Source organism: Corvus brachyrhynchos, unplaced genomic scaffold (genome assembly GCF_000691975.1).
Source record: "Corvus brachyrhynchos isolate BGI_N302 unplaced genomic scaffold, ASM69197v1 scaffold293, whole genome shotgun sequence".
NCBI classification, from domain to species: domain Eukaryota; kingdom Metazoa; phylum Chordata; class Aves; order Passeriformes; family Corvidae; genus Corvus; species Corvus brachyrhynchos.
In genome coordinates, this window is record NW_008237410.1 from 1,565,063 (window position 1) to 1,582,625 (window position 17,563).

Below are 17,563 nucleotides of genomic sequence, written 5' to 3' on the forward strand. Positions count from 1 at the left end.
TCACTTCAGGTCAGGCCTTGGTCACTGCCTGAGTTATGTCTAGGTGTGTCTACCTCCAGTTCTCTCTGGTCCTGCCTCCTACATAGACTTTGGACCTGTTTTGTAGCCTTGTCTCCCACCTTGTCTCTGACCCTGTCTTTTTTGCTCCTGACTGGACTCCCTGGATGGACTCTAAACCTGGTCCATCACTTTGCCTTTTGCTAGGATCTTGCTCTGCTTGCTATGTTCAGACCCTGTGAGGCTGAACCTTACTGGTTAAGGGCACTGCTTGTGCTAAGGTTATCCTTGGCTCCCATCCCCTCTTCTCTCAGTGGGCCCTTGCTGCAACCTGAAATATTTTTGGGCAGAGTCAAAAATTCCAGTTAAGGAAATTCTACCTTTATTTTGCCAATCTTGATTTCCATAACAATATCATAGAATCACAGAATTGTTCAGTTTCCAAGAGACCTTTAAAGACCTTTAGTCCATCCCATCTGCTTTGGGCAGGGACATTGTCCACTAGATCAAGTCGCTCAGAGCCATGTCCAACCTGGCCTTGAACACTTCCACAAATGGGACATCCACAACTTCTCTGACAAACCAGTGTCTCACCACTCTCATCACAAAAAATTTCATCCTCATATCTAGTCTAAATCTGCTCCCTTTAAAATCATTACCCCTTGTAGTATTGCAAGAACAATCACAATTCTCTTAGCCTTTCCTCATAGGAGAGGTGCTCCACCTTTCTGATTATTTTTATGGCTCTCTCTAGACCAAGCCAATGTCTTTTTTGTACTGAGGACTCCAGAGCTGGATGAAGCACTTCTGGTGGAGTCTCAGCAGAGTGGAGTAGAGGAGGATAAATCACCTCCCTCAACCTGCTGGCCACACTGTTTTTGATGCAGCCCAGGAAACAGTTGGGTCTCTGAGTTCTGAGCACACATTGCCATCCCACAGCTAATTTTTCATTCACCAATATTCCTCCAAGACCTTTCCTGCAGGTCTGCTCTCAGTCTGTTCATCACGCAGGCTCTATGGATACTGGTGATTACTGTGACCCATGTGCAGAACATTGCACTTGGTGTTTTTGAACTTAATGAGGTTTGTGCAGGCCCACCTCTGAAGCCTGTCAAGGTCCCTCTGGATGGCATCCATTCCCTCCAGTGTGTCAACTGCACCACACAGTTTGGTGTTGCCCAAGAGACAACATTACCCATTACTAATCTCTGTTTGAGCAGTATACAAATATGGATTAAACAATGGCAGAGAAAACTCCTGGAAAATGGGACTCTTAGTTGACTATCCTGACTGTCCTAACAGTCCTTGATATGGCTTTGACTAGTAAAACTAACATTTTCCCTAATAACTCCCAGGTATGGAAATACCTAGAAATTAGCAACAAGCAAACTCTTCAGGAGGCATTTTTGTATTGTTCTAGTTGGCCTCAGTGCTAGACAGTGATTTGAGCATGTTTTATTTGCTGCTTCTTTTGTAGATCACATGTATCTATTTGACTCCAATTCTCAGCTTTTCTCGCATGATGAAGGCTGTTGATTTCCCTAAAAATATTCTAGTGAGCAAATTTGAGCACATAGACTCAATAAGGCAGTAACCTTGATCAGGAATGGTGTCTAAATAGACTTCCATGAACCTTAAGAAGCAACGAATTAAATTCTCTCAAAGGCACATTTTAAAAATCATTCTCCCTCCAGCTCTGAGAGTCATACAACAGATCTGGTTAGTTTAGTTTCATGCCAGTGCATGAAAGGTACACCAGCCCTGTACCTTCCAGCCTCTACTGCATAATTTAGTGGGTAATTGTTTTGATTGTAAATTTACCAAATATTTACTGTATTTTTAGAAGCTGTTGCTCAAATTAGACTGACTAGGTATATCTGGATACACACATGACACTGAGTCAGAACACCTCTGAGGAAGCAATGTTTAACATAAATATTTTAAATTTCCTTTTAACAGACAGATTTTGTTTCTACTAATAAGCAACATACCCTTTTGTTTCATAAGCCAACAGTAATTATGTTAACCATGGTTACAATATTTACCAGTGGAACTGTAAGCATTGAGTAACATATTGTATGATGACAAAAAAGGGAGATTCTTATCTAGGTTTTCATTTTTAACCTACTGTTTCACATTGAAGTGACTAAGTTATTTATAACTTTTCCATTCTTTCTAGTCAGAGTTATTTTTAATTGCATCTATTATTTTATAGAGGCATGTGCAGTAGCATTTTGCTTGATTATTTACAGACACAAAGTCTGTCTTAGTAAAGGGGACGAAATAGATAATCATCTCTATAAATTAACTCCATGTCAGGGAAAGACTTTTTCTTTGTGTTATTAGGATAATCAAAATAATAGAAGGCAAAGACAAGCAGGAGGAGTTTCTACGCTGTTCTGTATTGAGTGTATCTGTTTTTCTCCACTCAAAGTGATCTCAAAAGGCAGAAACTTCATTATGCATGGCAATAGGCCATGTGAGAGCAAAGACTTGGAGCTGACTGACTAGATAACAGCTTTTTATAAAAGGATCTGGAGGTCCTGGTGGACAACAAATTGAACATGAATCCACAGTGTGTTCTTGGAGCAATGAAAGCTAACTACACATTCTGATTTAGAAAGAGCACCAGAGGCACACAGGAAGAGAATGAGAGGCAAAAGAAGCAACTCAGAGCAAAGGAAAAATTAATTCTATTTAATTTTTGTAGTAAGGGTGGTCAAAGGGTGGACCAGATTGCCCAGAAAAACCATGAAAACTCCATTCTTGATTATATAGACTCAATTATATTGAAAAAAGTTTGGGGTGCCTTGATCTAACCTGGGAGTTGGGTCTAACCTCTAAATATTTTCAGAAAAAAAAAAGGAATTTGGACCTCATTCCTTTTGAGGAACAACCTGAGCTGTTCTATGAAGAACTTTATTTTCTACAGTGACAGAGACAGTGACAAGTGCACACTCCACAAGTTTGCAGATGACACCAAGTTGAGTGGTGTGATTGACACGCCTGAAGGATAGGCTGCCATCCAAAGGGAGGACCTGGACAAATTTGAGAATTGGGTATACAGGAATCTCATGAAGTTCAACAAAGTCAACTACGAGGTCCTGCACCTGGGTCTGGGCAACCCCCAGTATTAATACAGGCTGGACATGAAGAGATAGAGAACAGACTTAGGGAGAAGGACTTGGATGTGCTGGTGGATGGAAAGCTGGGTATGACTCAGCAATGTGCACTTGCAGCCAAAAAATCCAACTGTATCCTGGACTGCATCAAAAGAAACGCCAGCAGGGAGAGGGAGGTGATTCTATCCCTCTCTGCTCTACATGGAGCACTGTATTCAGCTCTGAAGTCCTCAGCCTGTCATAGACCTGTTGTCGCAGGCCTAAAGGAGAGCCAAAAATATGATCAGAAGGCTGGGGCACCTTTCCTATGAGGAAAGGCTGAGACAGTTGAGGTTTTTCAGCCTGGAGAAGAGATGGCTCCAGGGAGATCTTATTGGTGGCCTTTTAGTATTTAAGGGGGGCCTATAAGAAAGATGGGGCAAACATTTTAGCAGGGGTTGTGACATGACAAGGTTTAACTGTTTTAAACTTAGAGAGGGCAGATGTAGATTAGATATAAGGAAGAAATTTTTTACAATGTGAGTGGTGGAACACTGGCACCTGTTATGCAGAGAGGTGGTGGATACCCCACCCCCGGAAACATTCAAGGTCAGCTGGGATGGGGCTTTGAGCACCCTGATCCACTTATAGCTGTCCCTGCTCACTGCAGAGGGGTTGGACTCAATGACCTTTAAAGGTCCCTTTCAACCCAAAGAATTCTGTGATTCCATGAATCTATGAATCTCTGCTTCTCAAATGACTGTGGACTATTCCAAGTTTATTGTTTTCTAGACTTCATGTATATTTCTATTTTAGCAAAGCTGTCACCTCAGCTTTTTACAAAGGTTGAATGACCCTAGATTTTCCCCTGAAGGAATATTACTGTTTCATTTATTTGTCTCTTTTGAGAAAGAGATAGTACTAATCTTCTGATTGTGGAGACTTGTAGGTACAAAAATGCTGTTAGTGAGGATCTTCTTGTTATTTTCTAAGTCCGTGAGAGACTTTTCTCTCTCACAGAAGAGGTAGCAGGGAATGTAAACAACCAAGCCACCTGCAACCTTGGAAAGTCTTGTTTATGGTGTAGTAGAAAATATTTTGATAATGGATGTTTTAGGATTTTGGCCAATCACCCCCAAGGGGTGGCTGGTCCTTTGTCCAATTAGACTATGAAGAAAAAAATCTATAAAAGAGTTTGTAAAATAATTAAATAAATCAATCTTGCTGCACAATTCCTGCCTGCTGGATCTTCTCCTCCTCCTCCTCCTCCCTATGGCTGCGGGACACGGTGATATACCGTAGGAACCAGGCCTGCGACAATAGAGACTAATGCTGATTTAATGGTATAACTTAAAAAAAAAGTGCAGGGTAAAAAGTTTCAAGCCAGAATGATGTGACAAACATTCTAGGGCAGCATTCTGGGACTTTCTTCTTCTCTAAGAAATAGTAATAATTGAGCAGCAGCACTGTTAAAATTAGCATATAACTGCAGTTGAGCAAATCCTTTTCCTCGTTCCTGCGATTTAGGATGCTGTACACAACAAACCAACAAAAGCATGTAATAAATGAATGCCTCATATATATGCTACCTTGAAATTGAAATAAAGCTCTTCATATCCTTACAGGAGGGACTTTTAAAGAACTGATATATGGCCCACAGAAATGCTAATTCAGGATGTCAGGTAGAAATTTCAAATTTTTTAATTGAATTTACTCACTTAGCATCTTCTTTCCCATCTTTGAGTTGATGCTCTTCCGGTTGAGGTGTCTTAGCTAGTTCAGCTGAATTTTCAGGTTTTGAAGGCTCAGGTGCTTTTGCTGATCCTGTACCTAGAAAAAAGGTTTTAGTTTTTGAAAATGAATTTTTAAAGAATTATTATAATACTTTTAGAATTACTATAATACTTCTATCTGACATTATTTCTTCAGTGGACATGCACTAAAAGACACTGCTTCTGGGACCTGACCTTTGAACAATTTCCTGCATAAATCTATTTCAGTGCCAACTGTACACAACATGTTTATGATAACTACACCTTTTAGAATATGTAATTTACTTGTGGTTTTTAACTAGATTCATCAGTAGCTAGCTCAACAATGGTCAATTCAGAGCTTTTCTGAATTTATAAGGGACAAGAAGTCATGCAGCATGGTAGAAGATAGATAGATCTGTCCAGAAGTGCCTTGCGAAATACAGGAAGAAAAATGAGGAGTAGCTTATTTGCTTATGAATAGAAACGCTAATAAAATTATTTATACTTCAGTGTTTGTACTGCATTGAAGATGTTGTTGCTTCAGCTGCCATGACAGTCCTGTTCATTGCTGAGTAAATGATGATTGAAATATATCATTAACGATGTGGGTATGTTGTACTTTGTCTAGTCTATTTCTTCATTTCTGTTACTAGTAACTTTTTCAAAGGAATCTAAGCAGGAAATCTGTAGAGTTTGAAACAAATGGTATAGTCTCTTGCCATTTAAATGGCCTTAAGTGATGATTTCTTATAATTAGTAGCATGTCTTTGTTTTAAACTTTCATGTTGAAAAATAATTTGATAACCCTCATCAGTCTGACACTTTGCATAATGGGTTTTCAAAAAGCAGAATGTTGTGGGCCTAAAGATAACATTGGAAGAGCTGGCAAATTTCTTTTTAGTTTCAGCCTGCTCATGTAGGACCAATTCCACTATCGTAAAACTGAAGGCATTAGTCCTAGAAGACCTTTTCCCAGAGATGAAGCTGTTGTTACAGGCAGATTTGTCATTGCTGGGAGACAACAAAACACAAACAACACAACACAAGAGTTGTCATTCTTGCAATAGTCATTTTGATTCTACTAAAGCTCTCAGTCCAGGGTATGAAAGTGTTGGTGGATCCAAAAATCTCTGTCATAGAGCTAGCCTAAAGAGGTGTTGCAAACTTCTCTTCTGGCAAAAGACCATGTCAGCAAAAGACTCTAAAACCTCATGGATCTACTCAGATAAATTGTATTCCTTGGCCACTAACATGATTCTTCCAGCAGAAGGGTGTTAAGATGTTATTTTCTACTATAATTACTAATGTAATTACTAATAGTAAGAAATTAGCATAAAGAAGGGCAGATTAAGTTGGTAATTTTACACTAATTCATCATTTTTTCTACTTCCCAGTCCTATTTCTGCTGTTATTGATTTAACTCCAAAGCCCTGGACTTGCAAAAGGTAATTATCACCTCTCCAGCCTGGCTAGGACAGCTCCTTCTTCTTATTCCGTCCAAAGGTCAGTACAGAGACCGAGGTGCTAAGATGCCAACCTGCTGTTCAGAGCAAGGGAAGAGACTGCCTGAGAAAGCAGCTGCAGCAGGTCAGGGACAGAAGAAAAGCACTTTGTACTGTGAAAACCACCAGCCCTACTGGTTTTTCAGCATCAGGAGGTGTGCCTCTGCAGCAGTCAGACAATCTGAAGGGACTTTTTGCTAGGGACTAATAAAACATAGACCTCTCAGTCACTAGTCACTGGTTTTAAAATTTTATTATCATCACAAATATATTTGCCTTATTGCAAAAAATAAAAAAAACTCACACCAAAAAATGACAACACCCCTAAAAAGGAAAGCAAAATGCCAATAAAATATCAGTTTTTAGATATCAAGATATGAATAAATGTCAGCAGCTGGATAGTAACAGTCTGAGTATAGAAGAGAAAAAGTGCTTTTTCTTTGTTATATTTCAGGAAGGAAAGAATCTCTTTCCCAGAATTCCCAGCCAGCTCCATTGCCTTGTACTAGCAGTATGACCAGTATCACATCTATGCTTCCTCTCCTGTCTGTACTGGTTGGGTATATGTGAAAGTAGAACTTGTCATGGCTAGCATTTACCTATATAAAAGCAAAGTTTCCTGGGCTGCTTCTTCTGTCTGTTCAAAAGCGTGTTTTAGTTCAACTTTATCATCAACTGACATGATCTTGTTTAATTTTGAATCCACAATGTATTGTTTTATAGGATGATTCACAAAACATTGGCTCACTTTTATCTTCTTTTTCTTTGGTTGAAGCAGTATTTCCATCAGAACACCCAAGCATAATGTCTATTTCATATTAATTAAATATGTGGTCAAATTCTTTCTTCTACTGATAACTTTTAAGTGACTTTTATAAAAATGTAGTCATTTTAAAATACATTGATGCTTAAAACTACTATATGATTTCACAATGATAGTGTCGTACTAAATATAGTTAATTGAGTTGCTATGTATGTAATACAGTTGTAAATGTTAACTCAGTTCTGATGTTTATTACCAGGATTAATGTAGGCAATGTTTATTTAAAGAAAATTTAATGTTCTTTTTTTTTTTTCCTCCAGTAATGAAAAAAAATCCTGCAAATCCGATTGGCCTGAACTATCTTTATCTGTTTTCCTGTTACTTGGCAGGAACACAGAAGAGAATTAGTCATGGTAAACAAAAAGACAAAGATAAAGGAATAATTTATTTTTCTTCTATCGAATATATATATTTGATTGTTGCTTGAAAACTTAGTGTAGCTTGATGTTTGTGCTCTGTGATGGTTTCAGCTGGGGTAGAGTTAATTTTCTTCACAGTGCCTGGTGTTAGGGCTGTGTTTGGATTTGTGCTGAACACAGGGCTGTTAATATAGAGATGTTTTTGTTATTGCTGAGCAGGGCTTGCACAGAGCCAAGGTCTTTTCTGCTGTTCATACTGCCATGCTGGTGGGAAGACTCGGGATGCATGGAAAGCTGGGAAAGATAGCTGGAACAGCTGACCCTAACTGACCAAAGGGATATTCCAGGCCATATGACACTTTCTATACTGACCATGCTCAGTGTATAAAGTGGGGGAAAGAACTAGGAAGGAAGTTTGGAGTGATGGTGTTTATCTTCCCAAGTAACTGTTGCACATGATTGGAGCCCTGCTTTCCTGGAGATGGCTGAATACCAGCTGTCAGTGGGAAGTGAATTAATTCCTTGTTCTGCTTTGCTTGTGTACATGGCTTTTGCGTTCCCTAAAAAACTGATTAAATATCTCAACCCACAAGTTTTCTAGCTTTTACCCTTCTGATTCTCTCCCTGATTCTGCTGGTTGGGGAGTTAGTGAGAGGCTGTGTGGGGCTTAGTTGCTGGCTGGAGTTAAACTACAACATGCTCTCATGGTAAAACTATTTTAGGTAATATACAAACAACAGTGGCAATTTTAATGGTGCATGGAATCACTTGAGGCAGATAGCATTGTTTGAAACAGGAAACATTGTATAAAGACATGGGTAGAGTCTGCTAGTAGGAGGCAGTGACTAATATTTGAGTAATCTGTTCTTTTTAGCAGGGACATATATACCTTAGAAACATACTTTTAAGCACTTAAAATCAGTGATTTTTTGGGGCCATTTCCTCTTTTTGCAAAGTATTAAACATTTTGAAATATGTTAGAAGTCTCAAACTGGCTTTTAAGTGGTATTGCCTGCAAAGTGACAGAGAGCAGGTTCTCTTGAATAGCTGGAGTAAAGAGTGACTTTGCATTTGGAGCAATGAAATGGGAATAAGAGAACCAGTCCACAAACTCTCTGTGATACTTCTGACAGAGTTAGTCATTTGCCTGATTGTCCTTGCCCCCCAGAGATGTTCTTGAGCCATCCAAAATATCTAAAAATGGCTATAGGGTCATGAAGATCTCAAGAGGAAAAAAAAACCACAGGAAACCTATGGATGAAGGAGAGAAAAGACATCAGCTCTGACATTACAGAATGCACATCTTTATGACTTTACAAGCAACATTTTTTTAACAAATGCTACGTGCAGGGGAAAAACGTCCAGAAATCAGCAGGGGTGAAATAAACCAATCAGTAAGTAGGTCCATCTTAACTCAACTGTCAACTTCAGTGGCTAACAAAAGCATTATTTATTTTCCATAAGGAAAGAAAGGTTGTATGAAAAAGTTGAGTTTGTTTTCTTAGCATTTAGACCTGTCACTCATGTGGAAAATGAAGATCTGAGAGGAACTAAAAGATTTCACATCAGCAGGAGTGGAAGCAAGCTGATTAAACGTATTCAAGTCCTTGGTAATCTTTAAAGAAAACATTTTATGGGAATAACAGCTGCCTGTTTCTGAGTGCCAGTGACTAGCATAAAGGATAAGGCAACAAGGAATAAGATTATTTCAAAGTATCTTTGGATTGGCAGGTTTAGTTCATTGGGCTGCAGCTTATAAAATCACATTCTGCATTTGTATTTTTTGAAATAAAAACCACTTATTTAACTCTAGATTTTCTGGTGCTAAGGGACAGGTTTTGTAAAGCTGCTTAAGTGCAACTTAAGAGTCAAATTCATAAGAGGCCAAAGGGAGGTTTGGACTGTAAAATTTCACATTCAATTCAAATCACCCTTCTCAAAGGTTTAACTCAGTTGTAGTCCATGCAGAGTTAGCTGGTACCTAATTAACCAGAATAAGCCAAGATTTTACAGCATAGGATTTTGTTACCCTCAATAAATACATCTGCTTTATTTCTATTTCCAGGAAGAGAGAGCATCCATATTCTGTAAAACAGCTAGTGATCAAGACTCTCCTCTGAGAAGAGAGGATCTTGGCTCTGGGCCTTATTTATTTGTAATAGGGCCAGATACCTGTTGGGAGGATTTTTTTTCCCCTTTTTAAAAGATTCAACAATGTTGTAATACAAATACATACTGAAATCAAAGTCCTTCATTATTCCTACATGGTTAATGTTTTGATTAACTTCTAGGTTCATTCCATGCTCCATGTTTAGGTTAGTTACATGCTCCATGTTGCATTCTAACTTCTCGGATTCCACAGGGTTTTGCATTCTTTTCTGCATGATGGCCCAGAGGCTAGGAAGGCCACAGAACTTCCTCCCACACCACTCTAGTCTAGGTTTTACACAGGTAGCTGGGGAACTCTACAGGAAAGTGAGAGGTATGGGTTCCAACTCTCTTACTGTGAAAGAGGGAAGGTGTGACAGGTAGGCTAATATATGAAAGCCTACTGCCTAGGGGGAGCTATCAACAGCTTCTGCTTTTACTTTTTTTCTTAGTGGAAAAGTGGCTGTTCCTCAAGTAACTTAGCAGAAGAGGGAGTCTGGAGTGGATTGAAGTTCCTTTTGAGCAGCCCTTCCTCTGCGGTGCTGCACTGCTTACTTGAGATTCTTTCCAAAGCATCTAGGCTCTGAAGATACTAAATACCATTGAACATTAACTTGGTAATCTCCCAGAAGTGAGGTTCTGTCTACCTTATGGTCTAGAGGTGCAGTTGTAGCATGTGTAGAAATACCTATGGTAGTTTTACTTCAGCTTTCTCACTCAAGTCCTGCCAAGAACAAAGCAGTGTCAATATGCACTTTAGTAAAATCTGAATAAATGTGACTGTGATTCTGGAAAACATCTTTGAGACACTTGTTAATTTAATAGAAGTAGGAAGATCAAACCCCAGAATATTGGAAACAGACTAGTTTCTAGTAAGGGAAAAATGTAAAGATGAGGACAGACTTTGGAGAAGTACTAAAATGTAGTTGGAAAGAGTCAGACTGGAATTATCTGTCAGGAGGATGAAAGAAATTGTAAAACAGAGAATGATAATGCAGTCACCAGCTAGCAAGTGGAGGCTGGATGTGTCCTAAAGAGTGTAACCACCAACAGAGCTATTGAACAGCAGTGGGTAAAACAAGGGAAGTAGTTGTATAGCCAGTCAGTTACGGGCGGTGATAAATATGCAAAGAAATTATAGCAATTGGATTCAATATCATGGAGAACCTGTAATTAGGTGAATCACACTTTGTTAAATACACAAAAAAATGCAGGGAATAGATTAAAAAAATTAATCCATTATGGAACAAACTGACTGCACAGAGAATTAATTACGGAGTGAATTAATTATATGGAGAATTAATCACAAAGCAAGCTAGTGAGAGAGGGGGCAACTGTGGAAGTGGAGATAGGGCAATGAGTAGCCAACAAAGAAGCCAAAAGTACCAGGAGTTGCTGACTGACCTAAGTGGCCTAGTTTTAATTAAACAGGCTCCAATGGTACCTCCTGCTGGATTGTCATGTGTGCTGGAAACGTTGTGCTGCTTTGTGAAGTACATGGAGGAAGGGAGAAGGTAATGGCTGGTTTTGGCCATGTGAAAAGAAGGGGAGTGAAGATAAGCTCTACTCAGTCTGTTGATTTGTATTCAGCACTATGGAGCTGAAAACTGATATTATGATTAAGGGTTTTCCTGGTCTATTTCATTTTGATTATACCAGAGAAGGTAATGAGACACCTAGGGAAGACTTTAACACATTTTAAATTCTCCGTTTAGCTGATCTGCCTTAACTGATGTTGTTTGAGTGCTGGCTGTGCTTTTAATAGTTCTCTCCAAATTTGTACATACAGCATAAAATGCTTTCTCTAGTCTCTCGTCCTCTGCTTACCCACACAAATTCTCATTTTCTTCTTCCAGAAGATAACCGCGTGATTTTAGGTCTGACACAAAGTGCACAAAATTTTTCAGGAGATTTATCTAGACCTTCTTGTGAACTGCTTTAGACCAGCCTCCCTTTTCTGTCCTGAGATAAAGAAGTTTCTTGTTTGGCTCAGGTGATAGGGACTTACAGTCAGGGGGGGTGAAATTCATAAGCTTCTCCTGACGTGTGATCCCTGTGTAAATTCTCTGGCTTCTATAGCCATTGTCTATCTAATTCATTAATACCCTCAGTGTCTTGCAGCTGTTCGAAAATGAGACTTGAAGTACCTTCCAAACAACTCTGGATTTAAAATGCCACCAAAAAACATGGAGCCTAGCTGTGTTATTATAATTTCCTGAAGTAATTAATGGTGTAGCTGCTGCTATACCACCACTTATATTTTAGAAGGAAAAAAAAAGTAGTTTAATATCACAAAATATATCTTAATGAGTTATATTAATCTGTAAAATTAGATTAAGCTTTTAATGGAAACAAAAAGAATTTCTATAATGATACTCCATTCTGTGATGGGATAGCATCTGTGACTTAGTGTTTCTAAAAAGCCAAGCATCAAATTTGGTTTTTTATATTGTTGCTACAGTTGATTCATGCCAGACTTTGTTTTCCCTTGATTTCATGCTACAGCCACTATATAACAAGATAATTGCATTAAATGGACTTTGTTTAAAGTTTCATTATATGAGGAAAGAAATTGTGACACTTGCTATGATTACGCAAACACAATTAAGGATTATGAAAGTTTTCTTTTAATCTTTTTCCAGTCACTCTGCTCTTAGTTATTCTTTATCACAGAAAGCTGGAGATTCCTGTCTTTGCTGCTTCAGTGTAATGAACATGAACTGCTCTCCTAAAGAAAAAAGCATGAGGTGGCAGGAAAACTGGACTCTGATTTTCTCCAATACTGGAGGATGGAAAAGGAAAAGGCTGCACCACTCGTACTGTGAGGGAGGGAGGAGGGGATATGGCCCAGGAGCAGTTGTTGCTTCACCCATCCTGAGCCTTTATTTTGGTAGCTGGTGTAAGCAGTCATTTAGGCTCTGGTATAGGCAAAACAGGCTTGGCTACTGGAGGTGGGGGAAGAGGGGGGCAGGATAGCCATGCGTAGCTGCCTCTGTTTTCAGAAACCAGCTGCTTAGGCAAATAATTACCTTGTTTTACTGTCCTGAGTTCCATGTTCCCATGTACCAGTCCTCAGTAACGTCTGAATGGTGATGGCAAATATTTTTAATGGAATTTGGTTTGGTTTTTTGGTTCTTTTTTTCTTCAATTTTTTGCTTGTTTGGGGTTTCTTTTAAAGTTTCGAATGACTGTTCACTGAAATATTTGAATGTCAGATAGTTTTAAGTCTGTCTTTTCTGGTACATGTGAGAAATATCGCTAAAAGAAACATTAAAAATTTGCATTTTTTTTCTTAAGCTACTAAATACCTTTATTTTAAGATTTCTAAGGAGTCAAATTGCAGTAAAAGGAAATAGAGTTTCCTAGACTAGCTGATTAGAGTGGGCACGCTCATGAAGGGACTGTGTGCTTGAAAGCTTTTTCCTTTTGTTATTGTTGGATACTCCTCCTACACTTGTAACAAATCATTGGTCTGGATGACAATGACATTGGTCAATGACAATTCAGAGATCCTTATTTCTTCCACAAATGAAAAATAAGAGCTCCTGCCAGAGCACCAGGAAGAACAACAGTTTTATTTAAAATCCTATACAGTATACATATATTGTGTCCAGATAATCTTTGAAAACTCATAAATAGCTTATTACTGACCTTGCTGCTTTGGTACAGGCTCTGCTTTATTATTGGCCTCTTCTTTCTGTGGTTCATTTGTTGTTTTGTTTTCATCCTTAAAAAAATAAAAAAGATTAGAAACTGTAGATGGTAATTGTTGCGAAACATAAGGGTGCTTTGATGTCTGCACATTTTTGTAGGAATTTGATTAAGTTGCCACACAGTGACCATTGTTCCTGGGTGTTCTGTGTGTTTCCAGATGGATTTGCAAAAGGACTTGTGATGGATGCTGAAATCAAAAATTGATATCTTCACATCCTCTGTGCAAACACAGTTGCTTAGCTTAGCGTTCTGCTGCTGCCTGTTTGCAGAGCTGACTTGTTCAGTGCAGCCTCTCACAAGCTAATGTGCGTCTCTGAGCTAGTCATGCTTCTGCCTGAGCCTTCTGTTGGGCTAACACACCTGATATATTATTACTGCAGGCCTAGGTCCTAGGGTATATCACTGTGTCCCACAGCCATAGGGAGGAGGAGGAGAGAAGATCCAGCAGGCAGGAATTGTGCAGCAAGATTGATTTATTTAATTATTTTACAAACTCTTTTATAGACTTTTTTCTTCATAGTCTAATTGGACAAGGATCAGCCACCCCTTGGGGTGATTGGCTAAAATCCTAAAACATTCATTGTCAAAATATTTTTCTACTGTACCATAAACAAGACTTTTCAAGGTTGCAGGTGGTTTGGTTGTTTACATAACTCTTCTACCTCTTCTGTGAGAGAGAAAAGTCTCTCATGGACTTGGAAAATAGCAAGAAAATCCTTGCTAGCAGCATTTTCGTATCTACAGTATATTTTGAGCTACCTTACCACAATGACAGATCTCTATCTGTACAAAACACTGAGATGGTATCAACTTTCACTGCAAAAAATTAACTTCCTCCCACACTTACTGACTTAGGTCCCTGTGTACCTGTACCTTGGTTCATGTCAGCTTTAACAGAGTGGCCTTTGGAGGAAGGAGTGAGGTGTGCATGGGGAGTCCTAGGTGTTCGCAGTACTGTGTACCAGCATCATGTTAATCAAGCCCATGTATTTGCTGTCTCAGAATGAATTTTCCTGGTGTGTAGCATGCTTATTATTAGGAAAAGGCGTTAGGTTGTATCAGCATAAGGAAAAATTATTTGATATTAGGAGCTTTTAGGTCTTCCTGCACTTTTTTTCCTTTCCTAAGTCAGTGACTTCCCTCTTGTTTGTGTTTCTGAGAATAAGTTGGGGTTTGTTTTTTTCTATGAAAATATTTGTGTTTTCCTGTCTGTTTTTATTCAGAGAACCAGGCACTGAAGCTCTAATATACATAGGTAGAGAGAACTAAATTATAATTTTTATATATATATATGTGTATATTAAAATTCCAATCAATGTCTGTGCATACTCAAGGTTCTTGCATGGTGTTTTCTTGTAAAGATTGTTTTCTTTGTTTCAGGCTCCCTCCTAATAGCATAAATACATAAATTAGTGCATTAATTAGTATATTAATCAGTTACCAGATATTATGTACTTTCTTCTTTACTCTTTAGATGGTAGCTCCTTGCAGGCAGGAAATGTCTTAATCCCTGATCTATTCAGCCTCCATCTTAGCAGTGTTTTAAAGAGTCGAGGCTGATGTTGATACGATCTGAGCGTTGCACTGATGTATGAAATTATTCTCGCCAAAAGAGTAATCCATGTCTTCAGTGAAATCTAAATACATCTGTTTAGCTAGAGCCCTTTGCTTGTTGGAACCCTGAGTTCTGAGAATTTCAGCCTTTCAGTGCTGACAGACAGTGATCCTCAGAAGCACACTGCATTTGACCTGAGGCCTTGGGAAAGGGTTCCTAAATTGTGTAATAACACTGATATTGTTGCTGTGTAATTAAAAGTTATATCACTGGGTGGAGTATGTAGAGATGTAGAAAAATTAGGTGTATGGGATTTAGTAACAATATGGGGGATTTTGGGTGTGGATTTGTTCTTCTTCTTTTCTCCTTCCTCTTTACAAATCTGGGTGGTTTGGTATTGGTTTAAAAAACCAGCAGTGTGGATCATGAATAGTTAGTTATTGGATTATAAGTAAAAACAAATTAGTTGGCGTTCCATAATTGGGTAATTTGGACCTTAAAAGGCCTTGGAAGCTAGAACTCAGGGCCATTTTCCACATTGTTAACTTAGAGGCACACTCTGTGCAGCTGTACTATAGATAAGATACAGTAAACATCTAAGTCCGAAGATAAAATCCCTGTCTCCTGTATTTTAATTCGAACTCTGAGTAAAAGAACTCATGAAACAGAGGCAAAGAAGAAAAGAAACAAAATGGAGAAAATTAATATTTGCCAAGTGAGATGTCAGCCTGCAGAGAACTGCTGATATGCAGCAGTTTTCTTCTTTTAAAGCAGTTATTGACACAAGAAAACTGAACCGTAAAAGAAGCGTGAACAATGCTTGTAGATCTGCAGTATATGAAGGTTATTAAACATAGACATTTTTGCCATTTTTTGTGGATGACAAAAAGAGAGTATGAATATACCTGTTCATCTTATTTATAACAGTGATAAATCAAATCTGAATTGTAGTTGGGCTGGATTAAACCACACCTCCTGAGGCTGTACAAACCTATGAGCTTTAGAAAACATCAGTTCTAGGAAGTGATTCTGTCTTACAAACATTTTGCTTCTATCAATTTTACTTAAAGCTGTAAAATTAATAGAACTCTTGTACATGTAAATCAAAGCTCCCAGAAGTTATGTCAGAATTTTTGTATATGCTCAACTGTTGTGAATGTGTTAAAAGAAATCCTTTTCTTAAAACTAACTTTATAATGGAGGAGTTTTGATTGTTTCAATAAGCATGAATGATTAATAGCTCATGCTGATACTAAAGAAACTTTTTCATTTCCCTAATTATTTAGTGAAACCATAAATTTTTGCCATTTTGCCTTGTAAAGTTTTGATTATGTGAAGCTGGAAAAAACAAAAGCGTTTTCTGGGGAAATTATTGGGAAAAGATAAAAATTCAAAGGGAAGAAGAGAAGGAGTACTTATCTTTTTGCTACATTATTTTCTATTATTATTAATTAAATTGAAAATAATGAATTAACCTTTACAGCAAAGAAATACTAAATAAAAATATAGACTAATAGAACTTATTTTTTTTTTCAAAGAGGATTTACATTATTAAAACCAAGCTGAAAAAAATATTTCTTTCAAAAGCTACTTAATTACTTCATCTTTCCAATGGTTATCAGGAAGCAGGCTGATATATAACTGCATGACATTCTAATATTCAGAAAGGACACACTGAAATTTCCTGCCAGAAGGAAACAAGATGCAGAAAAATATATCGTCATATGAAAAGCAGCAATATCTGTATCTCTAATTCTCCATTTGCAATGTTGATCATGACCTCTCATAAGCCTATACTATTTCAGGTGAGCCCTATTTGGAAAGCAGCTTTCAAAAGGAGAAAATTATATTTTCTTCAAAAAGAAAAGATGGTAGGGTGGAGGAGAATAAAGACATTTATTTCGTTTTTCTAAATAAAGATTGATACCATGTTCAGTAAGTATATTTGAAATTCTAACCTTTGGCATTTACTTACATAAATACCTTCTAAAAAAAGAGTATTAACGAGTCTATAATAGACAAGAAAAGCTGTACCTGGCCTGTTGATGTCTTTGGTGGTGGAGGGGCACCTTCATTCTTGCAATCTGCTATCTCAGGTGCTAATTTTGGTCTAGAAAATACTGATTTTAGTTTTCTAAACATCTTGCCTCTTCAACTCCCCTGAAGCCTCTGTAACTCTTACCATGAACAGGCTTATAGCACACGTTTTCTTGCCATCAGTAATCAAGCCAATTAGACCCTTAATCAGGTTTAGGTCTGATTAGTGCCTGAAAAAAATTCCTTGCAGAGTCTGTTTCAGTGGCATTTTTTTGTCGTCATTAGTACCTTTATTTTTTATGTTGTAGACTAAATTATTTTTAAGATTTTTTTAGTCATGACTGTTACACCATATACAGTTCCACTTTCCATGCAAAAAGTCAGAGGAGAGTGACTCTTTTCTGTTTAGAATAAACTAGTGTGTAATCTTCTATGTATTGGATATTAAACATTTAATTTATATTTAGAGATAAGGTTTTAAGTTGTTAGCATATTCGCAGTTTAACCAGGAAATGAAAATGTTTAATTAATAAATAATCAACAATACAGACACGAGATCTCAAAACATTTAAT

General features: G+C 37.9%; 1 protein-coding gene across 1 annotated transcript in view; it reads right to left on the reverse strand.

Moving 5' to 3' along the window:
• The window catches only part of CNGB3 (cyclic nucleotide gated channel beta 3), a 62,259-nt gene extending 45,113 nt beyond the window's left edge, over nucleotides 1–17,146 (reverse strand). The window contains exons 1-3 of the mRNA XM_017731060.1: nucleotides 16,988–17,146; nucleotides 13,336–13,411; nucleotides 4,817–4,928 (exon numbers count right to left, since the gene is read on the reverse strand). Of these exons, the coding sequence (XP_017586549.1) occupies nucleotides 4,817–4,928; nucleotides 13,336–13,411; nucleotides 16,988–17,095 (296 nt within the window). The 5' untranslated portion in view covers nucleotides 17,096–17,146. The remainder of the gene's footprint in view (nucleotides 1–4,816; nucleotides 4,929–13,335; nucleotides 13,412–16,987) is intronic.
• Nucleotides 17,147–17,563: the final 417 nt, after the last annotated feature.